Genomic DNA, 26861 nt, shown 5'->3' on the forward strand with positions numbered 1-26861 from the left:
GACACAGAGCAATACACATAATGTGGTTCAATGTGTGTATTATTTTTTCAATTAATTAATTTTTAATTGCAGTAATATTTGAATGTCCCCATCAGATATTGCCACCATAGTGCACCCAATACCAAATCACCCTTAGCCCACCACTTTGTTCTTTGTTCTCATTCCTCTGCTACCCCCTATCCCTTTGGATGATTCAGTTCTATAATCTACTTTCAAGAATTAGTTTTTGTGTATTAAGTGTGTACATATTTGCATGAGCATATGAAGAAAAAGTCCTAGAAAATTAAATTATTAGAACTGGTTATTTCTAGCAGGAGCTTAGAAGTGAGATGGAAGACATTCCCTCATATATATAATATATATGTTATATATATATATAAAAGAAAGCTTTGTTTGTGTATATACACAATGTACATTGTGTACCTTGTACCACAATGTACATTGTAGCACAATGTCTATTACATAACAGGTTCCCCTAAAATTTAGAATTTCTTAGTGCTGTTTCAGTTTATATTAATTACTGGTTTTCATCAATAAATTACATGATTCTTGAAACAACATATGGAAACATCATTCTATGAATTTTTCAACAATAAATATATTTTCAAAACTGCTTAATTCTTTAATAATATCTTTAGCTATTGAGCAGAGAAATGTAACAATTTTTGTATGAGAAAAGCTGAAAGTTAATCTTAGAGACACATTTTATATAATTCTTTCATTTTAATTGATGGTGTGTACTGGGCCACATCTTAGTGATGTTTGGGGCACACATGGAAAAGGATGCAAGATCGATTATAAGATTAAAAATAAGAAAATTGGTTTTCACTGTTGAAATTATTAATTTCTTTCTAAAACGAGTTTTTCATTACAGATTTTCATTATGCACTCAGGTCATAGCTTCCTAATCAATAAAGTAATTCATACATGGGAGAATGAAAAAGAGGAGAGACTGAAAGTTTGGTTTATAAGGAACTGGTAATGAATCTAGGTTAATATGTCTATGTTTAAATTCATTTATTTCTTTTTAAAACCAATTGACAATCTACTTTAAGAAACCTGTAACCAGGGGCAAAAACACAGTCTTGACTCTATTTCCATTTGAGTGTAATGAACTAAGACTGTCATACAACTGTTAATATAACTAGACTAAATCCTAACTTTAAGAGTCTGGGGATTTAAAACAATTAAGCTGATCTATTAGAAATTTTTAAGACTCCTGATTACATTGTGAATAAAGGGAATTGAGACTTTAAAATGTCAAGTATACCATTGCTGTAGATATCCCAAGGCCACTAATGCTCATAGACTTCCTATTTCAGGCATTTATCTATGAAAATTAAGAGTAAGACTACCAAAAGCAGGATGAAAGCTAGTTAATAACTTTTTCTTATGTATGAATTAATACCATTAGTCAACCTGTAATTATCTATCAATCAAATTCTATGATATAGAATTGTATGGGCTAAGTTGTCCTTTCAGATACTTGGTATCTGAATAATTTTATGTATAGTCCATAATAGTAGACAAAAATATTTATAGATGCTAGACTACATATTTATATTTATAATATTTCTACAATGACTTATCATAGACCTTTAAATATTTTTAATATTTTATATCATACAAAAAATCAGGTCACTTATAAAAATTTTTCATTACCCAAGGTGTTACATATCACAATAAAATATTTTTTGTCTAGAAAGTAAAGAGAATCTTTGTAAATGGTTGATGTGGAATAGTAACATTTCCATTCATAAGTCTTCCTTTTTAATAAAATTATTATGAAGTAGAAGTCTGAAACCAGTTTGCTTAATTTATCAAGATTTTTGTAGTGCGCTAATTTATATTATTTTGCAGTGTATTAGATCTCAACATGCTAATTCCCAACTGACTGGAGATGTTTCCTTTACAACTCAAGAAAATCACATGTAATTCTAATAGGATTTATTGGAGGAAATTCACATTACAATAATATAAGCATGCAATTCAATAGGCATTTAAAAGGGGGGAATAGCAAACTACTAAGGTGAGGTTCAGGATACCAGTATGAGAATGGTGGCACCTGAGGTTCTAACTTACCTTGCAATATTAGTCTGAGGAGATGGTACTGAGCGAGGAGAATACTGATTCTCTGACAGAATTGTAGAGCCAACTCTGGAGTAGGCTTTCAAGGATCCATAGGCATGGAGTTCTAAGCATCTCAGATTAGCTTATGTTAGCTTCTATACTTATACTGCTTCAGAGGTGTATTTGTCAGAGCCAGTGTTAGGGATCCCAGCCTGATAAAATTTGCATGCTCTATAAGAGATTTGGCCATCTACACACAAGATAAAAGGAGCAGACTGTGCTCTGGTGGATATTTAATAGAATTGGTGTGGAGAGAGAGGGGGTGGGGAGAAAGGATTTCAAAGAATAGTTACCCAATTAAACTCAAAAATTACTCATTCCCTCCTGGGCATATGCCTAGCTAAACAGGCTTAACCCAAAGCAGAAACACTGAGATCCAAAAGCTTGCCACAAGTCTAAGTTACCTTCTAGTGGAGAACCACAAGAAAGGGGTTAGGCAGATCCCAGAGAGCTGGAACAGAAGGGAAGATGCAAACTTGAATATATGCCACATAATCCAACATAAAGTCAAGGTAATAACGGGCGTGATCTCTACCAGAGACAAGTAGCAGCCTCCCTATGTGTCTTTCACTATGTGTCTCTCCCAAGTATCTCTTTCAAGTACCTCTAAATGTCTTTCCTTGATACTTTTCCTCCCACATGATCTTTCCCTTCCTTCATTCCTCATCCTTTTACATATGCACCAGACTCATTCCCAGTTGCCTCTCACTCAGGAAGTCCAGTTCATGGCAACCTGGGGCTTTCAATCCAAGATGGGTACATGTGGATTGAATGTGGGGGCAGGGAAAATGGCACCTCCCCCTTTCATGGAGGTGTATCTATATCACCTGTTGGTATTTTAGCTTGATTTTTGAGCACAGCTAGACTTTCATCTGTTTCTGACCTCTTGTCTGTTTATCCATGCCCTTATAAACGAGCGATCACTTTAATAATAGTAATTGTTAAGATAAGTTTCTCCATTTCAGTTACACCAATTTCCTGATCAGTAAGGATCATTATAATGTTAATGACATATTTATACTTATACATATGACATATTTATGCTTATATGGTGAGTAGATTTTAAGAAAAATAAATAACTTTGTAATAATACAGCAATGTTACTCTGTACATGCTGCTTCCTGCTATACCTTCTATCTAAAAACTTACTCACCTTACCCCTCTCCACCACTACATACTTTTTGGAATATTTCCTAAAGAAAGTCACTCCTGATTAGACAGGATACCGCCCTTCTTTTTCTGTTTTATGTTTCTGTATAATCTATGCACATTTCTAAGGTCATACCTGTAGCACTTTATTAATTGAATTTTTACACATTTTCTTTCCATTTATCTTAAGCTAAATATTAGTGCAAGAACAATGACTTCATCTTTTCTTTATAGCACAATGTCTTGTAGATAGTAAAGAATCAATAAATGTTAAAAGAAGAAAATTAGTAAAATGTCTTGATAACTGCTACCAGGAAAGCATTTCTAACCACTATGTGTTTTTAAATGTGCTTCACTTCATAAGTTTTTTTTTTTTTTCCTGTTCTAGTTAAGCTATATATGAAATTGCAGTCATTGGGCCTAGCATAGATACATGTAGTTGATGTGAGCACTATATATGAATGAATGAAAGGATAAATAAATGGTAATCAATTATTCCTAAGGCCTATTCTTTCAGAGATTTGCAATTCAATAGCAAACTTAAGAAAGACAATCCTTACTTAAAATGGATAACAATTAGTATTTCTACTGTGCATATTATTTAAATAACAAAATATATGCATAAATCATATTTATCTACTTAAATAGGTATTTGGAAGTTAAGTGTTGTATACAAGTCCATGTGAGTTGGAGAATGTAATTTAATTTTGCACTGAATTCAGATAGTTTATCTGATATATTACTATACAAAATTTATGCCAATATTATTGAGATAATATATAATACTCTTCTATACTAACTATGCCTGTATTTGTGCATAACTTTGTACAGTCTCTTTGGAGAAAAATAATCATCAGTGTATATCTCTTCATATTAGTAATAGAAATATGATTATTAATGTTCTTCAATAATTATCGCTTCAATAAAATTTTGACTTGGTTTGGAAGGACCTAATTTTTAACGTTTTCTGATAAACTGTTTGAATAGGCTAGTATGCATAAAAAGTTAGATTTTTAGAAAGACTACCTAACTGCCATTGTCGATGCCATATATTCTGTGGAGGTGTCACTTAACCCATCTGATCTTCAGATTCCTTATTGGTAATGTGAGGATAATCATAAATATATTCTTATCTATTTATGGGTTTTGCGGCAATTTAACAAAATGTACTTTATAGCCCTCTGAATGAGTTAGCTGTCATTATCATCATCATTATCATTCCTTGCTTCACCATCACAACTCAAAGGAGTTTTCATGGCTGTAACTTTCCTTAGCACTTACTCCTGTATTCTTGCTAATTAGTTCAATGTTATTGGTTCCACACTAGTCAGATTTTCTTCAGTTCACTGGAACTAAACTAAGCTATCTATAAGAGCATGATATTTGAAAAGAGAAGTTGGTAAATAAAGTACATTTCTTGACTTAGCATCAAAGTTTAGAAAGATTGCATTTCTTTCCTATCCTCATATCAAGTTTTGCTATTTTTATACTCTGTGGCAGGAAACCTCTAACTTGTCAATGCTACACATTTTCAATCTGTGTTGAAGTTTAAAGTGTACCAGAAAATAAATCTTGCTGGTTAGCACCGTGAACCCTATGGAATAGTCTAGCCTCTATAATTTTCCACTTCGCTACCACGTATAACCACAAAGAGACAGTCCACATAGGAACTGTTAAAAAGAAAATCTCAAATGGAGAAACAATTACATTTGCTCCTATCAATATCTGTGTCCTTTGTACAAAATGTAATAATAATTATGTTTTGTAAAACCATTTTCACTTGTGTGGTTTCCTGAAGTTTTTGATATATCAGCAACATTCTTACTGTTCATCAGAAAGTATTGAATACTGCCTTGAGGGCATGTGCAGTCTTCCACAATGCAAAGTGGAAAAACAAATCGGGCAAGCATTAAAAAAAGCAAGCCAAGCAAGTCAGATGCACATAGTGGCACATGTCAGAAAGATGAAGAGTTGACTGCAAGTTAAGTGTTGTATACAAGCCCATGTGAGTTGGAGAATGTAATTTACTTTTGCACTCTAACTGTTGATTTTTAAATTGACTATTAAATAAAATATAAGTTACAGCTTAGTGCCTTGGGGGAGATTAATGTATCTATATTCATTCAGATGATTTCCATCTTTTTACATGGCCATGGAATAGTTTGCATTAGGAAAGTGTGATTTTACCATAAATAGCTGGAGGGAGAGAACTGAGTTCATTAACATTTGGTGTTTTGTTGCCTGAAGCCCAACTAACAGGCAGAAACATGGAGAATTTGTGATACATGTACAAGCATATGCACTCATTCCTATAGTGTAATAATTCACTTGTCACTTCATATCAGCATCAATTATTTAATAAGAGAGCATTTTTTTCTTGAATTGATGAAAACTAGCATACAAATACCCACACAGTGTCTCCCAAGAAAGAATGAAGAGTTTGTACAACTAAATATTTTGTCTGCCCCTATGAGCAAAGATTTGAGACAAGTAATAGACATTTATACTTGCAATTATAGAATCTTTATTTCTATACATGTATTTGCATATGCATGAGGTAGTAAAAATAAGTCAGTAGTCCAATATATCCAAAGAAACTCTGTCCCCAAAACTTTACATGAAATCTGAATTCTGGTATTAGATAAGATTACATCATCTGCTGCCCTTCTGGTGCCTAATTATTCTATCTTGCTGCTAGTCTTCTAAGTATCATGATGTCAACATTAAATTTTTCTGCATTTCTTAGTATTATTCTCACTTCTCACTTAAATAAAGCAAACAAAAAAGAATCTGTGGTGCTTTAATAATTGGCAAAATTAAGTTTGACATGCTTATTTCCATTTTTGCATTCCAAAAGTCCACAGATTATATTGTAGGTCTGGGTAAGGCAGATCTTAGACAAACTAAGAGTGCTGTGCTATAGGGAGACAATAGGAATATTCATGGGCTAGTAATTTTTCCTGTTCTAGAATTTCTGCAATGCAAAAATACAAACACACACACACACACACACACACAAACCTAGGTCATAGTAGTTTATCTTTTAAGGAAACACTCCACAAGTACCCAAGTGATGTAAGAACTTTTAAAATATATTCTACACATAAGATCAGAATGTAAATGGAAATAAAACATAAATGTGATGTCAAGTAGAAAGTAACTAGTAAATAAAGAGAAATATAGATAAAATAAAGATTTTTAAAAGTGAAAACCACTTTTGACTTAAAATGGGCTTCAGAAAAATCATCAGCAAGAAAATACCATTTTGGGGATATCAAAATTAAATTTCAAATGTTGAATTTTGGTAATATAGGATCAGTATATGCAGCAGAGAGTAAAGGAAGACAGTGGCCAAACACTAGGACTCCCACCTCGTGGTTCCCAGTTTTGTTTTGTTTTTTTTTAAATTCCTGTAGAAAAAAAAATATTGTTTTTACTTTACTACGAAACTATTGTTATTATTACAAAACAGAGCAAGCTTTGCTTGTACTGTAGGGAAAGGTAAAAGCGGAAGTAGGGTGCAAAGTGCAGACATTGTAGTATGGATTCAAAAGTATTCTCCAGACCCCTTCCCTTCTCTACCAGCCCAAGTTGTCCTCATTTGCTCATGGAAAGCAGAGGACAAACAGAAGCTCTACTAAACAAATTCTATAACTTGAAAAATAAATAAGTAAAATACTTTTGAGGAGGCATTAGTTTTCCTTTCCCTATTGTTTGCGAAGATCGGGAGTAAAACAAGCCTCAGGTGAAGTCAGGTCTGAACAGAACCCCTTGAGCCCTGTGCAGGGCTAGAGGTGCTTCCTGGCTAATGTGGGGTTTGCCTGAGAGCATGATTTATCATTCGGATGACAGATCATTTTTTAGGCAGCTTTCCTGGTTTCTGCCCTACGATACAGCGGGATCTATTGTTACCTTTTCCCTTCTAACCTTGTCAAGTGGGCATCTTCAGAACACCGTCCTGGGTTGGAATTGCAACCAGTTATCTCTAGTGCAGTTCTTCCCACTTCTGGTTTAGGAGGAGAACTTCAAAAACTAACTTCCAGTTTTTGTTTTAGGGACTGATAGTTTTTTGTTGTTTTTTTTTTTTTTTAAGATTTACTTATTTTATGCATACAGGACATAGGGTGTAGGCCAGAGGCGCAGGGTGAGAGGATTCACCAGAGACAGAGTGGGGAGCAGAACAGGCAGATCTACTGAAATACACTGTTAAGGGAAGCAGTGGGTGAGACAAGAGAGGTCTGCTGCACCATGTGGGTAGCTCCCTGCTGGGGATGGAACTCTTGCCACAGCTGCTGCAGACAGCTTCATATTGCTGACGCTTAACCCCTTGCACCACTGGGGAGTCCTGAGGGACTGATTTTTTTTTTGAAGATTTACTTATTTTATGCATATAAGAACTAGGGTGCAGACCAGAGGTGCAGGAGGTAGGGGGTGAGAAGATTCACCAGAGACAGAGTGGGGAGCAGAACAGGCAGACAGACTGAACTACACTGCTGAGGGAAGTAGCGGGCGAGGCAGGAGAGGTCTGCTGTGCCATGTGGGTAGCTCCCTGACCAGCCAGGTATGGAACTCACTCTGCAGAGAGGGCAGATAGCTTCACAGTGCTGTGCTTAAGCTCTTGTGCCACCAGGGAGACCCGGGACTGGTACTTTTGAGGAAAAAGAAATGATAGTTGAAAGGCAGGAAAAACTATCAGTAATCTATTGTTACCAGCGATGAAGGAAGTATTAGAGTGAACTCTTCTAACAACAGTGAGAAACAAGTGAGAGAAATTGCAGTAGGCCAGAGACAAGTTGAGAAGGGGTTCAGAATGTTTCTGTGGGGGAGCAAGTGGCAAACATTTTTTTAAATGACTTGACAATTAGAAATGTAGGCCTTCAAAAAATGACATGCTGAAGAGGCTGGAAGGAAAAATCATCCCATACTTTTAGGTTCCTTATGATTGAATAGTCATCAAGAAATTTAGATAGAGCTCACAGTCATTATTTAAAAAAAATTTAATTGGGTTCAGAAGAGAGTCCTGGTCAGATATTGAATTTTTTAATACTTTTTTACAGAAAGTGTTTGTAGAGAATGTCATGTAGTGTCAAAAGGTTGTAAAGAGAAAAAGATCAGGCTGGATAGAACGGTAAGAAAGAGCAATATTATAGGAGAGAGAAGAGATTAGAAAAAAAATCTTGTTTTCTCTTTGGTGATGTTTTGCAAACTTGAGAAGACAAAATCAGGTAAGATAAGTATGTGAGGAAATGTGAGGAAAAAATGGTACTTTTTCATTAATTTACCTGTTTCTTTGTTTAGTGAATACAGAGTTCTGTGTGTTTGTGTAATTGTGTGTATAATTTGAATAATAATGTCACATGATTTTTAATTTCAAAATTGCATATAAATATATGAATATATAATATACATCATATACGTGAATATATTTAGCCTTAAATTCATGTATAAAATCTTTATGAAAGAAATTTTTGAGTGAAATTATTTCTTTGCTCTGGGCCTCCCTGGTGACACAGGGGTTAAAGTCTCAGCATTATCAAGCCATCACTGAGTTGGATCCCCCACCAGGGAGCTGACCCACATGGCACAGCAGACCTCCTGTCTTGCCCGCTGTTGCCCTCAGCAGTGTATTTCAGTAGATCCACCTGTTCTGCTCCCCACTCTGTCTCTGGTGAATCCTTTCACCCTCCCTACCCACACCTTTGGCCTATACCCCATTCTTGTATGCATAAAAAAATAAATAAATCTTAAAAAAAAGAGAAATTGTTTCATTCCACTTTAAAAAGTAATTATTTGATGTCATCTAAAAATTATTTTAAATAGCTATGTCTTTGAAGTTTTTTTATAGCAGTTTCATTATATGTGAACATTCAGCACCTGTGTTTCTAAACAGAATGTAATTCTACCCTAACCAAAACTTTGAACTTTAAGCTTTATTGAACCAGATGTGCTAACTTTGAATATATTTTAGATGGGGGAGTAGGGTTATTAAATACCCTTATTTCCAAAACTGTATTCACAATCAACACTGCTGTGTTATAAACTTTTGACAAAGATATTTTTCAAGCACTTGCAATAAAACTGCTAAACAAAACTTGTTCAGTATTTCCCATTGCTCATGTAAGTAATAAACTGCCTTGTAACATATGTTGTTAGCAAATAAATCTCATGATATTTAGGGTTTATACAGATGATATGTCAACCTAACCAAATAATTCACTCAAACTATAAAATGAGTTATCATTTTTCTGAATCAGCCTAATCTATATTAATCAACCAATGACCTTTGAAAAACACCTTTCACTCTTTCTAAAATTACTCCAAGACTAAGTAGAAATTTTCTATCAAATAATACACTGTTTGAACTTGGATCCAAAATACTGCTCAAGTAATTTGTTCTCATTTACGTGACTGTCTAGTTGAATCCTTTCCATTTTGCAATAATAACAAAAAACTTTTATTGTTAAATGGAATTAAATTCTAACCACCCTTTGGTCCCTCTTCCCTCTTCACCCTTCTCATGATTAACCATTAAATGGCTTCACCTGCGTTCCTGGGAATTTGGGAAATTATGTTACATCCATAATAGAATTCCCTGTTTCCCTCTGAGGTTGCTGTGGCATCAGAAACAAATGTCTGTTGTTTGCTGAGAAAACACACTGCTAGGAAGTCAGACACCTTAACTTATGTGACCTGGACCTCACGCACCTCCTCAGATTTGGAAATGTGAAAACCAGCACCTCCCTCACAACTTTCACCTCTAATATAACCCCAGCTCTCCTGCCCTTCAGGGAGCCAGCTGTCCCACCTTGATGATGATCTCCAAGAAACTCCTCTGTGTAAAGACATTTCTTATAATTATCATTTGGCTTTCTGAGCATGAGGAAAAGAGCCAGTTTGGTTGTTCACAACTGGTAGTTTTTAAGTAGGAATATGCTATAGAAGATTATTATCAGGTTGTGTTCAACTGATTTAAAATGTGAAACCAAAATTTTACTTTCTTTTAATACTTTCAAGTGTAAAGGATGGTGATCTGTGTCAGGCATGTACAAATTAGTGGTTGTCAACAAATAATTAGTATTTATTGGGCTTTATTAACATGCTTTGTTTGAATACTGAGGTCCTGAGAGACTTGTGCTTTTCCAAGTGCATCTTTAGAGTAAATAATTATGGAGTAAGTAGTTACCTGGTAATGCTTTCTTGATATCTAGGAACTACCTTGCTTTTTAATCTTATTTCTCTCCATTTAATGTGCACCTTACTATTTTAGGCCACCAGCGCCTGTGAAAGAATCTTGTTCTTTCTCCCTTTATTGGATGATTTTTAAGTATATTGATGTATGTCGAGATAGGAAACATCCTTTAAACTTCATGCTTATCATATATACTTTGTTGACTAAAACAAACAAAAAAATCAACAGATAACATAGAATTATTCAGAATCTATTTTCTTTCTAATTTTTTATCATTTATTCCATGAAGCAAAATAGTGTTATCTCGCACTGTGTTTGTGGATCCATAAACGTGTGCTTACGTTTCTAAGAGTTGCTCAGAAGAATACATTTTTCCACTGTAATTTTTGACAGTTTTTGATCTTTTGACTTATCTTGAATTTACTTATTGTACAATTTGGTCATATTTTCTTGACAATTTTAGCATATAGTATTATAAAGTGATTTTAATTGTGTAGTCATATGCTTTTATGGCCCAAATTAAATCCACCTGCATTTTATATCAGAATTGCAAATTATAGTATCTCATTGTTTGAACTTGCTTAACATGCTTAGTTCATTTTATCATTAGCCTTTTTTAAATTATTACCCTTTATAAGTCACTTTATAATTGAATGATCTATAGGAAAACATATAAGTTAGTCATTCAGTGACCAAAATATATTGCTCGTAATATTTGTTCTTTCTTCAGAGTTCCTGGCCCACAGATTCCCAAATTCTTGAAATTTTTAAGTGTCAAGAGAGATAATGGTGTGTTTTATCTTAAAGAGCATTGGAACCAGTTGCCAGGATAACCAACCATGTGATTTTAGAGAGTTGAAACTTTAAGTAACAACCCCCCCCCATCTCCAGGTGGACAGGTTTGGAGGTGAAATCAATTGTCAATGATTTAGTCAATCATGGTGTTACAGGGCAGGAAGAGGGGCACCCTAGACCCCGCAAACCTGTAAGCTCTAAATAGAGTCTGCCATCTGCTGCGTCAACAAAACATATGAGACTTTAATTGGAAGAAACTTTAATACAATTAGGAAACAATACTGGAAAGGCAAAGACTATAGTTTCTATATCAAGTACCCAAAGTTACCGTCCCCTCGTGGGTAAAAGTCCACCCAAGTAGGATTGGCCCAGAACAAGGCCCCGGAGCCTGTCACAAGTCTAAAGCATCTTCCAGTGGAGACCCACAGAAAAGGATCAGAAACAACCAGAGAAATCCGGAAGGAAAAGAGCAAAATCAAAATCAAGGCAAAGGCTGCCATTATCACCTCCCCACAGGTCTCTCATCCACATGTGTCACCTAGTCCAAGACAAAGAGGCAAGTATAATTTTTTTCACGTGTCTCTTGGCTCCATGTGCCTCCTCTAGGTCTCCTTTTGGCTCCATCCTGCTTCCTTTCTTCCTCAGTCTCCTCGGCAGCTGCTTCTTCTCCCCGCTCAGCTCCACCCTACTTTTGGGTGGGGCAGGAAATCTGAAACCTCCCTCTTTCCTGGGGACCACCCTGTTACAATGGTTGTAATGAAACTTCCTAAAAAATGCAAAAGGACAGAGTTCAGTTATCTCCTATGTAAAATGTTTCTCTTAGTTCTTTGAGTGACTCTAGAAAAGTATTGGAACCAAAGGAGGGAGTGTGGGAACCTCTCATTTTTAACTAGTCCATCAGAGGTACAGATAACAATCTGAACTTAGATTTGGCAGCTTAAGATTGCAATTAAAATCTCCAGTTTACAGCTGGTCAGTGAAAAGCATGGTAATAAATAACCAGGCTGGCAACTGTGACTGAAAGGTATGGAAGTGTAAGAAGGTTATCCCAGGAAGCATCTTGTAGATCTAAACCCCTAACCTGTGTCATCTGTCATTGTGTCTTTGTAAATGGTTTTTGAATTGAGTTGAATCATAGAACACAAGAGAATTGCTTGTTGGTGATGTGGGAAATCCCCCTCCACACACGTTGGAAATTTGAGTCCTGGTGTTGAGTATCCAAGTTCAGTCTCAAACCACTCAGAAGTCAAACACAAGAGACAAGACCTATTCTGGGAGATGGCTGCCTCACAACCTAGAGAAACCATCTTGGAGCTTTGATAGGGTTTTTGTAAGGATGTCTTGAGGAAAAAAAGCAGAGTTTCAGCAAGTTCCCTCTGTTATCTTTAGCCATTGTTTGCAAATTTCCATTTCAGCCAGTCTGTTAGATTGGAATGGGTGGTCTGGTTTTCTTTCTCCAAGATTCATCTGTCAACAAAGAATGATGGAGCAGGGAATGATGGAGGTTTTCTTAAGGCCTTTTAAGGGAGTTAATTTGTAGATGATCTAAGACGCAACTGAGTATTTTAAAGGGTAGAGTAATGACTGAGGCAGAGGCCTTTTCCCAGTTTGTATTTTTTTTTTTTTAACACTTTCACCAGAACACCTACTCACACTTTATTTTAGATATTTTTGATACAGTTTACATTAGGGTTTACATATGTATGCCTTCGCATACTCCCACACTAATTTGAAAATCATAGTTTTATCAAAATTAGTTAATCCTATTTACTGATATTTTTCTATAACTTCTGTTGGTATTTAGGAATTTTTGTTATTTTGTTTTCTCTAATAACTCTAATTATTCCACAGTCCGTTTCCTTATTTTTTATTCTTATGTGTGTTTTGTTTTCTTTAAATCAAGACTATGGCTCATCTATTAACCCCTCAGTGTAGATATAGATGAGCTTGTTATATATACACCTTCCTCTCTCTTTTCTCATTATTACTGGTTAATTTTTGCATTGTCAGAGTAAATGACATTTGCACACCGTTCTTCCACCTATTCTGTACTATTATTTAAATATTAGATCTACATTTAAATATATCAAGTGATCAAAAACTGGTTTTTTTTCTGGTTTCCCCAATAATTCCTGAGTCAGTAACCTTGGCCAGTGACCACATGTGGATAATTTCAAGACATTTCTAATTCAATCTTATAGGTAAAGAAAATAGTAAATCTGTGCAACACAGACAAATCATTTACCTTTGATAAGTCATTTATAATAGAAAGAAAAGCAAGTTGCATTTGTTGTTTCAGCACTAACTTTACAAGCAAAACAATAAGGCAACAATTTTTTTCAAAAAATATAGAAAATGTGGACAAAGAATTTTAAAATGACCCAGATTTTCTGATCATGATAGAGAAATTGGAAGCAGATTTATCCATTCCTTTTCAAGAACCTAAAATTTTTAACTAAATATGTAAAATGATAGTTTTCAAACATTGAACAACAAGCAAATTCTGACAATGATCTCTGATAAAAGGGAAACAATAACTTCCAGACTAGTTTTTGATAGAATTGAAATTATTTGGACTTCAGGTGACTAGAGTTCACATGTAGAGAGGAAAAAGCTACATAGGTAGGTGGAGGGCACAATTGCAGAAGAGACAGACAGAGACAGATGAACAGAGAGAAACTCCAGAGATGTACAAAGGATCCTCATGTCTTCATCTGAACACTCATCAGGTGATGTGTGTGAGAAAACTCTTTAGGGTTGGTAAAGAATCCCTGGAAAATCACAGTTGAAACAATTCCTGGAATGTAATGATGGTAATAACTCATGTTTCCATTACCCAGAATGGAAAAACTTTGTAATATACTGAGCATCTGATAGAGTACTCAGGATATTGCCTGAGCAGTGAGGCAAAATTAGTTGTAGAATGAAGGCTGTTCTGAGATCAGCACTCTGATATTAAAAGGTGAAGATATTAAAAAAGAAAGAAAAATTTCAGAGCCATGTTCTTATAAATGCAGAAGTGTTAGCAAATAAAACCGATAGTGTATAAAATTCATTGTAGAATTACTTAAAATATAATATATAATTATATTCGGTTTAGATTCCATAATCAGCATACCAAAAGATTAAAAGAATAAAGATAAAAACTTCATATGATCAACTCAATAGATGGAGAAAGTATATTTGATGAAATTCAACACTCATTCATGACAAAGATTCTCAAACATCTAGGAACAGAAGGGAACAATTCGGAGAGATTAGATGCATCTCTTTAACATCAGAACAAGGCACAGATGTTTGCTTTAACACCTTCTATTTAGTGTTTCCATAGACAACAACTCATGTCCATGGAGTAAGGCAGCTGCAGCATCAACAAATATTAATAGCTTATAAATTGGAAAAAGTTTTAAAACTGCTTACAGATGCAGTGACTCTTTAGCTTAATAAGATTACATGATTAAAGGTATCAGCATTTACATATGCATTGTTTCTCTATGGATTTGAATTAAACTATTCAAAATGAAGTTTCCAAAAACTCTTTGTAATAACATCAAGAAGAAACCTGTTAGGAATGAATTTTAGAGAAAATAGGAAAGGCATCAACATTGCCGATAAAATAAAAACATTTCTCAGAAATTAAAGATGATCTTGAAAAATGAGTAAGTGCAATCAGTGTTCATTCAAAAGACTATATTCGTAGATCTAAATAATTTGTGCATTCAACAAATTTCTACATACTATATAGCTATGTTTCAATTGACATTGTGTTGATTATAATGTATTAATGATAATTTATTTGCAGATCCAACAGATTTATAGTAAAGATCCATTTATCTCTGTCGAAATTGATAGTTACTGTAAAATTTATATTAAAATACAGATGACCTAAAATAGCCAAAAGAATCTTGAAAAAAAGAGTTAAGTTAGCATATTCACATTATCTCATTTCAAGACTTACCATAACCAATGTTTCCTCAACTTAAAAAAAAATGATTTACCATAAATAGATAGTAATGTCACAGAAATACAGATAGTGTGGTATTAGCATTAAGATCAACAAATAGATTAATGTATGAAAGAGAGGTTACATATATATAATAAATATGTAAGCATATATTTACATCCAGTTGATTTTCAATAAAGCGCCAGTCTATCAGTAATGTTGACCAAATGGATAAATCTATAAGATAACTTAATCTCTTCCTCACACAATAATGGAAATTAATTTAATATGATTCATAACCTAAACTTTAATGCTATAACTATAATAATGCCTTAACATTTGCTTTTCTTTTTGTTTCTCATTAAAGAACTATTTTTTCCAGAGTTTTTTTCTTCTACTCTTGTTGCTGATACCCATATGCTCAGAAATACTAACAAGACTTGCTTTTCATTTTCATTTACTCCACATCAGTATGAACCACCACACTGATCTTATGTTACTATATTAACAATATAATCTGTCAACTTTATGTGTGAAATTGGAAACTGAATTTTAATTCAAACAATTGAAGAGTGAGATTTTGAAAGGTCTGCCTTTTGATATATATATGATAAAGAAAGTTTTGAATCTAAAATTAGTTATTAGTAATTCTGTGCCTCTTATCTACAGGAGAGAATGTTTAAATTTTATCAAGTAAAACATATCTTTGAAATACTGGATAAAATGAGATGCCTGCGAAAACGTTCTACAGTATCATTCTTGGGAGTTCTTGTCATTTTCCTTCTATTTATGAACTTGTACATTGAAGATAGCTATGTTCTGGTAAGTAATTGAGGTTGTTTATTTTGTGTTTTAAACAGGGCTTTAAATAAAACTAGGCTTAGATTGTTTAGTTGCAACCTAATTGTAATATAATTAAAATTGAGGATGTTGAATAGCATCCATTAGTTTGAGCAAAGTTATAACTTGTATAATTTGTATCTAATTTTTGTATCAGTTATATATCACTAATATCAGAAGTGTTTTAATTTGTGTTACAATTTTTTTCTTTAATGCTATATATATATATATATTCTGTTTTAAATATGTGTATATAATTTCAAAGAAGCTATGACTGTTGAATTAATATTATGCAAAAATATTTTTGAGCTTTAATTTTAAATATATGTAATAAAATAAACTTAAAGGTATTTCTTTTTACTTTTTCTATGTTTCTATGTAATAATAAAAATTTTTACAATCCCATTGTCTAATTAGTGATGCTAATCGTGCTATTTGTTAAGATGTGATATTTTATTATAATGTGTGCACCCCATTTGGATTTTGAATAATCCTAAATCACAACCAGGATACATATTTATAGTCACTGAAAAGTAATTTAGACGTTCAAAAACTAAAGCTGTTATTAATGTGGAAACTATTCAGTAGTTAGAAAAAATATTAAAATTACTAAATAATGATATATGAATGATTTTTAAGGGAATTATGGAACTATTAGGACAATCTGGAAAATCATGAGAAATTAATTTGTTGCTATTATTTATTGTCATTATAATTATCACATCATTTCATGTATGATAAGAATGAATGGATATTATTTTTTCTATCTGAATTGAACTAAAGATAGCTGAAAAATCCTAACCTTTATGTGATTATTCCTAATCACATATTTCCAAAAATCAAAACCTTTTGATTCACAGAGGACTAAGAAGTATTTTCCATCATGCAAAATGCTTAAATTATTGTCTTAGTTTTAATTATTGTCTTAGCAAAAAAGAAATTTTTTTTACATGTTTTTATTTTTTATTTTTTTTAAATAATAAATTTTATTTTTATATTCCCCATACAATTGCAGCCCCCCATTCTGACCCCAATCCCTCCCCTCCCGCCCCCGCCCCCCTAAAAGTGTCTCTGGTTCATAGTTTTTTGTTGATTTTGATTTTCACTTTCTTATAGTTATTTATTTTCCTGGTCCCTTATTTAAGTTTTCTAGATTCCTGCTATGAGTGAGACCATCTGGTATTTTTCTTTTTCTTTTTGGCTTATTTCGCTGAGCATGATCCCTTCCAGCGCCATCCATGTTGCTGCAAATTGCATGTGTTTATCTTTGCAAAAAAAGAAATTTGACAATCACCACAAAGAATGTTTCCCCATACAATATTTTATTTTATTAATTGAACATGATTTATTAGCTACCTAGTATTTGCCAGATGCTACTATATATCCTGTGGACCAGCTATATAATCTTAGTTGATACGAATCCTTTTAGAGATCTGTCAAACACCTTGCTTACCATTAACATTGATCTTTTATGGTGAAATTCTGTCAGATTCCTAGATCTTGACTCTGCTTTGGCTTTGTACATCAATTATAGGTTTTGATCTTGTGATCCTTTTATTCTTCCATCTACTGTCAATCCACAATGACTAAAATCACCATAGATTAATAGAATTTTACCAAGCATGTTTTACATAAACATAGCCAACTGAAGAAACTTAATGATATGCATTTTGGATTTTCAAGAATCCAACTTTTAAGTTTATGAAATGTAAGGACAACAGAATAAGTCTCATGTGATTCAGCTATTCTTTTCTTTATAGAGTTAGAGATCATAAATTAACTAGAAGGTTCTTGATTAATGATTTAATTTTGTAACAAAAATTTATTTCTCACATCTGTGTTTACCAGTAGAAATAAATCACATCTTCTAAATCAAACACATAGCATTGTCAGGATGCTTGTTGTTCAATGACTTTCTGCATTTATGAGACACTTTAAAGTGCAGTTTCAACATTGTCATATTAAACAGAAAAGACCATTGTATGCAGCAAACAGTCTTGAAATAGAGCCTCATCAAATTCACTGTAAAATGTGTAGGAAGTAATAGAGTATATATCCATAAAAGATCAAATACCATTACTCTGTTTTGTGAAATTTTATATGTTCCTATCTAAAACATCAGTCCTAGCCATCAAATGTAAAAGATATAAATGAAGTTTACATTTGCTAAAGAGTAATTTCTCAATGTAATTTTCTCTGAATATACTAGGCATATATTTAGTTAAATTTGCAATTTGACACAGGTATACAGAAGTATGTAAAATTGAATTATTTTTAAATACATACATTAACTTGGAAAAAGTGACTTAAAATGATTGTCAACTATAGCCACTCCCATTATTGTAAATTCAATGACAGTATTTTATTAGTTTAATTTTTCACTATTTACTAGATGATGTATTCTACCTAAATTGCATTTTTGAGGTAAATTTATCCCAAGGACTAATATGTATGATGATTTTAAAATTTTTAAACCATTAATGTAGAATTAAATTTAAAATTGTCTTCTAAAAATGTTTCATATCATGTAAAACTGCCCCCCTTGTAGGATATAATACAGCTTATTTGCTTCTTTTTAATGTTTTTAACCTCTTATTTTCACTTTTCATAAAATTATCTGGCTTGATTTTCTTTCTTTGCTGCAGATTGGCACAATGTGTGCAATTTTCTCAGTACAGACATTATTGAGAAATTAGTAGGTTCCTCTTTTTTCCGTTTCTTTTATTTCAGGGAGAAATAATAGTTATAATTCAGAGAAATCAGATAAACAATTAAAAGTAGTAAGGTCTCTGGAATTACTTAGTACATTCTATTCTACTCTTTTTGCTGAAAAAAAAATCGATTGTGACCTGAAATCCTGAGCATATAACAGTTAAGACTATTACATACATATTAAGGATATATGTATCTTTCAGTGAGAACAGAAGTAGGTTCAGTGTAAGAGACAAATACTATTACAAGGCAAACTTAAGTAGAACAGATGCTACATGCCCAATCAACTTAGCTCCTCAAATGTGATCATCGTCAAAGTAGCCACAAGAGTATATATTTAGTTTGTAGCTAGTCCATTGAATTGCATTCTGATCCAGAAAATGATTGTCATAAAGCTTTGTTTTATTATTGAGAAAATTCACTGTTGTATAGTAGCTACAGGAAGAAGGTATCCAGGGATACCTATCACTGTTCAGGTAGATACCTCTGGAAAGCAGCCAATAAGACAGAATCCAGTAAAAATTACATTATTTATTTATGTTGAAAAGTGTGTAGAAGCTTGTTCTTGAGAATTTAATAAAGTGCTTTCATATAAGTTTTGTTTCATTTTATATTCTGTTACATCCTTCAATCAGAATGAATATACTCTGTCTTATCACTGAAAAAAAAATTGAAATTTTATGTGTCCATGTTAGAATTATCAAAAAGATATGCTCGGGCCTCCCCGGTGGCGCAGAGGTTGAGCGCTGGGTTGCGAAGCTGCCCGCAGCCTCTGCGGCGCCGGTTCGAACCCCGGCTGCTCCCCGGCCACCGGAGGAGGGTCCCACATGGCGCGCAGACCTCTCCTGCCGCCCGCTGCTCCCCTCAGCAGTGTACTTCGGCCCTTCTGCCTGCTCTGCTCCCCGCTCTGGCTCTGGTGAATTTTCTCACCCTCCCACGCTTCTGACTGTACCCAGTGCATGTATAAACAAAACAAACAAACAAATAAATAAATATAAATAAACATGCCTCTATAAAATTAAAAAAAAAAATTAAAAAAAAAGATATGCAATATCCTGTACTTTCTTTAAAATGTAACATCACACAAGAACAGAGTGATGAAATTAATTCAGTATTGTGATTTTTATAGCTTTTTCTTTTAGATCCTATGGTCACCATCACATTAAATGTAGTCAATGTGCAACTGAGTTCCCCGTCTACTTTTGGCAATCCTAAATTTATTTTAAAATGTTAATGATTTTTATAGGTTGCAGTACAGGTAATTGAGACTTCTATGACACCATATATTATTGTGTAAGGAAAAACTTTATTTAATACATATTTTTTCTGCCTCCTTGGCACTTAGGAAGGAGATAAACAACTTATAAGGGAAACATCTACACATCAACTGAATTCAGAACGTTACGTGCACACTTTCAAAGATTTATCTAATTTCTCAGGAGCCATAAATGTTACTTATCGCTACCTAGCTGCCACACCTCTACAAAGAAAACGTAAGTATTCTTAAACTTTTAAAGCAAGAATACATAAAAAAAAAAATTTGGTTTTAAAGAATAACTTATTTCATTTGTATAGTAATAAAAGTTTAAGTGCTTTGTTAATATAATATAGTCTTTGGTAAATATTTCAATGTTTCTTTACTTTTGTGACTAATCCCTGGTTCAATTCCATTAGTAAGAAAAAAAATAAATAAAATGGCTAAGTATAACATGAACTTACAATAGTTTGTTGTAGAATCATACAGAGGGACTAAAAAAAGACAGTATATTTTTAAAAATCATCTATGAAACATAACTATTTCCATGATTATGTTAAGACAGAAAGTAAAAAATAATTACTGGATAGTATCTTTGATATGTGTAATATAATAAAGAAAGCAAATGAACTAATAAAATACAACAAAAATAACAAAATCTGGTGGTTATCAGATGGAAAAGGAAAGTGGAGTGGAAGGAAGGTGTAAAAAGTGTGAACTTGATAGTAGGAATTGGGTGTGGTGAGATATGTATATATTGAGGTGTGTGAAATTGTAAATCTAAAATTTTAGTAGCTTTGGAAAGTAAGTAAATAGGTAAATACAAAAATAATTCAAAAATTAAAATTTTGACCCAATAAAAAATAAATATATAAATAAATAGAATCATTATGCCCATATTAATGATTAACACATTTACTAATTATTTTCAAACTCATGCTTTGGTTTTATGACTTGCCAGTAGATATGAAGTAGTGAAAATCAATTTATTAGTCTCCATAACAATTGACCACAAACTAGGTGCCATAACAATTGACCACAAACTAGGTGGTTTGAAGCAACCGAAATTTGTTCTCTCACATTTCTTTGACCAGAGTCTGAAATCAAGTTGCTGGCAGCATCACCCTCTCAAAGTTTGAGAGAAGAATCTTTCCTCACCACTTCCATCTCCTGGTAGCTCTTTTTCATTTCTTGGTTTCTAACAACATAATTACAATTTCTGCTTCCATCCTCTCAGGCTTTTCTTCCTCTGTTTCCCTGTTTTCTACTCTTTTTATAAGGACCCCAGTCATTAACTCTAACACCCACTCTAAATCCAATATGATTTCATTTTGAGATCCTTAACTAATACTATCTGCCAAGACCCTATTCCACTTAAGGTCACATTCTGAGGTTCCAGGCAAGCATGTATTTTTGGAGGAAGATATTGGATTCTCTGCAGGCAGTCTAAATTCAAGATGTAACACACTATTTCATGGATTCTGAGACACTGGACTATTGACAGTATCATGATGTGCCAATAAGAAAATACACCAATTTTAATGGCTAGATACCATCAAATGTAACATGCAAACCTGATTTTAAAATATTTCTGTGGGGAAAAAAGTGAATCTTAGAATCAATGAAATACAGTGAACTTCTGTTTAAAAGTGTTTATGGGGCCACGCTGGTGGCATAGGGGGTTGAGACACAACCTATGAACCTGTCCACAGCACGAGTTCGATCCCCAGCCAGGGAGCTGCCCACATGGTGCAGACTCTCCTGTCTAGTCTGCTGCTCCCCTCAGCAGTGTATTTCAATCTGCCTGTTCTTTCCCCACCTGTCTCTGGAGAATCCTCTCATCCCCCGCACCTCTGGCCTGTACTCTGGTTCTTGTATGCATAAATAAATAAATCTTAAAAAAAAATGTTTATGCAAGTGAGTTTGTGATCACCAGTTTGATGAAATTGTCATTTCCATATTGCGTTTTTTAGATCTTTCATTTTCATTTTTAACCCTTTCAAATGTCTACTTCTCTTAAGCTTTCTTCCATTTGTATAAGACTGCTACTATTTCTTCTCCAACCATTATAATTGTGCAAACATTACTAATTCCCCTTTTCCAATCCAAGTTTACAAAAATGTAATGATACAGTATGTCATCTGCTTTTATACTGAAGAGGCAATGTAGCACAGAAAACAGAAAATAAGAACAAGGAGGTTGGAATCTCAGCACCATACAATGTGTTATGCTTTGCCAGAGTTGCTTCACCTCACTGTTATTTGGTTTCCTCACCTATATTGTAGGGATGACAGAGAATAAACCTTTCCTCCCAAAACTGTAATGAACATGATAAAATGCATAGACTACTCCTTTTATTTAATATGTGTTCTATAAGTATTGGCTTTTATATAACATATGTGGAAGCTGCTGACTTCAGTTTGTTGCAATCAGATAGCATACTTGTCAGTAGAAGCCAAGGTTGTAAGCCTAGGTATTTAAATGAATTGCATAAATACCACTCAAAAAATCTAAAGATGTTTCTTGGTCTGGGCTTTTTCAATATCATATAAATCACATCAAGTGGGTGTCTGTATTACTACAGTGATCTTTTCCATTTTCCAAATGGTATTTCTGAAATTCCATTCAGTTGGGTCTCAGTAAGAATGAGAGCTTTAAAAAGTGAAAATATTTCAATAGAAAGACATCTCATCTAACACTTTTCACAGGCGAACTGTCATTTCACAGGGTTTTATTTTATTCCCTGAAAATATCCAATTTCTAATTGCATATTTAAGAACATGACTAAAAATTTCTCCCCACATAATTATTATAAAATGTGATTTTAAAGTAAATAAAACCATAATATTCATGTCTTGCAACAATGTATCATGTATTTCAACAATTACAGTTTTTAAAAAAACTTATATTTTTGCATTCTAACTTTCTAGGTAAATTTCAAAATATAACTGAAGTCCAATTGTGATTTATTTTTGTATAAGATAAAGAAAGTGATCAAAGAGAAATGAAAACATGTTTTCTATAAAAAATTCTAATTTGTTTAAAAGAATGAGTTACCCTAATTTTCTTTTTCATCATCTGAGACTAGTTTGTCATCCTCTACTGTGAATATCCTTTTCCTTTTGCAGGTTTTGTTTTTAATATTTGTTGTATGGCTATTATCTAAATATTTGTAATATGGCTATTTTCTAATGGGCATATATGAGAATATTAAACTGCATGACACTAAATATTTTATTTAATAAACATGTTAACAGCTATAAGGTTCATGCATCATTGTGCTTAAGATGCAATGTATTTTCCATAGAAAATATAAATTATGTATAAGGTCCTATAAACTTTATATCTTTAGCATAAAAATTTAATCACAAAATGTTCTATTCATCAGCATTCACTAGGTTCATCTAATATAGTAGCAGGCCTAAGTAAAAATAGCTTTTTTTTTCCTTTTTCAGTGTTATTCAAAACCTATTCATATTTAATTTGTCTTCCTTTTGAATTCTTTTGCTCAGGGTTTCTTACAATTGGACTTTCATCTGTGAAAAGAAAAAAAGGAAACTATTTACTTGAGACAATCAAGTCAATTTTTGAGCAATCCAGCTACGAAGAGCTGAAGGAAATTTCAGTGGTGGTTCATCTTGCAGAGTTTAATTCATCCTGGCGTGAGGTCATGGTCCAGGATATTACACAAAAATTTGCCCACCATATTATTGCTGGAAGATTAATGGTTATACATGCTCCCGAGGAATATTACCCAATTCTGGATGGCCTTAAAAGAAATTACAATGATCCAGAAGATAGAGTGAGATTTCGATCCAAGCAAAATGTAGATTATGCTTTTCTACTTAATTTTTGTGCCAATACTTCGGACTATTATGTAATGCTTGAAGATGATGTTCGATGTTCAAAAAATTTCTTAACTGCCATCAAGAAAGTCATTACCTCCCTAGAAGGAACTTACTGGGTCACTCTTGAGTTCTCCAAGCTTGGATACATTGGAAAACTTTATCATTCTCATGATCTCCCACGTTTGGCACATTTTTTATTAATGTTTTATCAAGAAATGCCTTGTGATTGGCTATTGACTCATTTCCGGGGCTTGTTGGCTCAGAAAAATGTGATTCGTTTTAAACCATCTCTCTTTCAACACATGGGCTATTATTCATCATACAAAGGGACTGAGAATAAGCTGAAGGATGATGATTTTGAAGATGAGTCATTTGACATTCCTGATAACCCTCCTGCAAGTCTATATACCAACATCAATGTTTTTGAAAATTATGAAGCAAGCAAGGCTTATAGTAGTGTTGATGAGTATTTTTGGGGAAAACCACCATTAACAGGAGATGTCTTTGTGATTATATTTGAAAATCCAATTATAATTAAAAAAATTAAAGTGAATACTGGAACAGAAGATCGGCAAAATGACATTTTACATCATGGAGCCCTAGATGTTGGGGAAAATGTTGTACCTTTCAAACAAAGTAGACAATGTCTTACTTACTTAAGACTAGGGGAATTCAAAAATGGAAACTTTGAAATGTCAGATGTAAATCAGAAAGTTCCATTTGATATCCATTGTATAAGGATATATGTTACAAAAACACAAAAAGAGTGGCTGATCATTAGGAGTATTAGCATTTGGACTTCTTAGCTAATTAAATCCATACAATCAGTAACTGAAGCAGGTCTTCCTGTTTCCTTTCTTGCTACCTTCCTGTTTGCTACCTTTGCCCTTTGGAGGGAAAGCAATAGATGGGATACTTTAAAAGAAACATCAGTAATCTCGGCAGTTTTGAGTTAAACATGGTCAACTTAATTTTACACTGATACACATTTGTATTTATTTTTACATCTGAAGTTTAATATCAGTCCATAGTTATTACTACTGTTATTTATATTTTTAATGTTATCATATTAGTTTCAAATTTTCAATTGAATGTCAAAACTGTGACATGGAGATTTAAAATGAGAACATTTAGTTTATTGGATGGTGAGTCTTGAATAATAACTACCAACTGTACACACCTCCTCAAGAATTGCTCATTTAAGTTATCATCAGATAGCTTTTAGTAAGTATCTATGTGAATATGCAGTTAATTAGAATGATAATTTGTTTTTTTTTATCTTGTTAACCTAGGTTTCTATAGACTTCTGTTCCTCTACAATGAATACCTCCTCATAGAAGTGATGTCTTTTCAAAAGGATTGTGTGTGTAGGTGGATGATGGAAAGAAAAAAAAAAAAGACTTAAAAAGTATCTCTCCCCTGATTATTTATATTAAAGGGGACATTGTTCATTGTATTAAAAAAATTTAATTGAGCACCTATTGTTAATAAATTTTCTGTGGGAAGCAGTCTTTTTCTAGTTTCCCTTTTGCAAAAAAGTAGTTATGCTCAATATTTTCAGGTTACATTGGGTAACTGCATTTAAGAGAAAAAAAAAATTAGAGAGGGCTTGTAGTTAGTACATTCTTACAGACATTTTCAGTATATGCAGAAGAATTTTGAAATTGATTTTATATGTTTTGTATTAAAATTCATGTGATTGAAATCATTGTGATTTAGCATATACTTTTTTGGAGTTCAATTGGACATCTCATAAAGGAGAAACATTAAAAAACATAAAAACTAGTTGACATTTTTATACTCAGAGAAGGTTCAGAGCAAAGCCAAAATGAGAGATCATGTGTTCTGCTATCAGGACAATGTTCTTTCCCTCACATAATTTATGTTTTCTGTTCTCTATTACTATATGAGTCTCAGATATTAAGTTATGCTATCTGAAAATAGCGAGTATAATTCTTTCACAAGTCATGCTATTGTTCTGTGGAATAATCCTCATGTTCCTGAGTAATGCTCTGGTGATATATGTACCCAACTAGAAAGTAAATGCCTAATTTTATTTTAAGAATTTTTTAAAGATTTAGTTATTTATGCATACAAGCACTGGGGTACAGGCCAGAAGTGTGTGTGGGGGCGGGGAGGTGTGTGTGAGAGGATTCACCAGAGACAGAGCGGGGAACAGAAAAGGCAGACTGACAAAATACATTGCTGAGGGGAGCAGCGGGCGAGACAGGAGAGGTCTGCTACACCATGTGGCTATCTCCCTGGCTGGCTGGGGAATTGAACTCTTGCTGCAGTGACTGTGGACAGCTTTATAGGTTATGTCTTAACCCCTTATGCCACCAGGGAGAGCCCCGCAAATGACTAATTTTATATAAAAGTAGGCAATTGCATCTACACCCTGTGTCCATTAAAGCAATTTAGGACATCTTAGTGAATCCTAAAAATATTGGTCTTTAAAAACCCCCTGAGCTTGTCTCATTCTTTTTATTTTTGACAAACAACCAAAATGAAATATTTGATTACAAAGAAAAATGAAGAATATTTCGTAAGTGTTGACAGGGAGATTCAGCTCTTTTTATATGGATGAATACTGTGAACATCTACATGTGTTAAAGACTAGACTTGTGATGTTGAGAAGGAAGGGGGAATTCTTCCTGCTCCTCCCTACACACTGAAACAAAATCCTTAGGACTCACTGAATTGTTGCAGTCCAAAAATAATTAGGAAATATTTTATTAATTCTGTCCAAATCATTTAAATGAGAAACTCAGGTTAAAAATTAGGGAATATTTTTCTTTTGTTGATATAAAATCTATTGTGTATTTTCTTTGTACACAGTTGCTTTAATGTTAAATAGAAAAAAGATAAATATATAAATATAAATTTTTTTGTGGACCAGCAAAATCTTAATGTCATACAAAATTATGAGCACTGACACTAAGTTATTATCTTTGTTTTGACTTGGATATTTGACAGACTTAAAAATATTGTATTTTCATA

The 26861-nt window shown here is 33.3% G+C and overlaps 1 protein-coding gene across 10 annotated transcripts in view; it reads left to right on the forward strand.

The window, feature by feature from the left end:
- Window positions 1-24697, forward strand: part of MGAT4C (MGAT4 family member C) — a 607576-nt gene extending 582879 nt beyond the window's left edge. For 7 of the 10 annotated variants that reach the window (XM_054696163.1, XM_054696162.1, XM_054696164.1 and 4 more), the window contains 3 exons: window positions 15876-16028; window positions 20104-20251; window positions 23526-24697. In XM_054696163.1, coding sequence (XP_054552138.1) covers window positions 15876-16028; window positions 20104-20251; window positions 23526-24667 — 1443 coding nt within the window. In that variant the 3' untranslated portion in view covers window positions 24668-24697. Of the gene's footprint in view, window positions 1-11359; window positions 11820-15875; window positions 16029-20103; window positions 20252-23525 lie in introns of those variants that run through there. The other 3 variants (XM_054696165.1, XM_054696166.1, XM_037515239.2) reach the window with 2 other exon arrangements.
- The last annotated feature ends 2164 nt before the right edge of the window (window positions 24698-26861 follow it).

This window comes from Talpa occidentalis, unplaced genomic scaffold (assembly GCF_014898055.3).
Source record: "Talpa occidentalis isolate TD23 unplaced genomic scaffold, MPIMG_talOcc4v2.1 talOcc4.16, whole genome shotgun sequence".
Taxonomy (NCBI): Eukaryota; Metazoa; Chordata; class Mammalia; order Eulipotyphla; family Talpidae; genus Talpa; species Talpa occidentalis.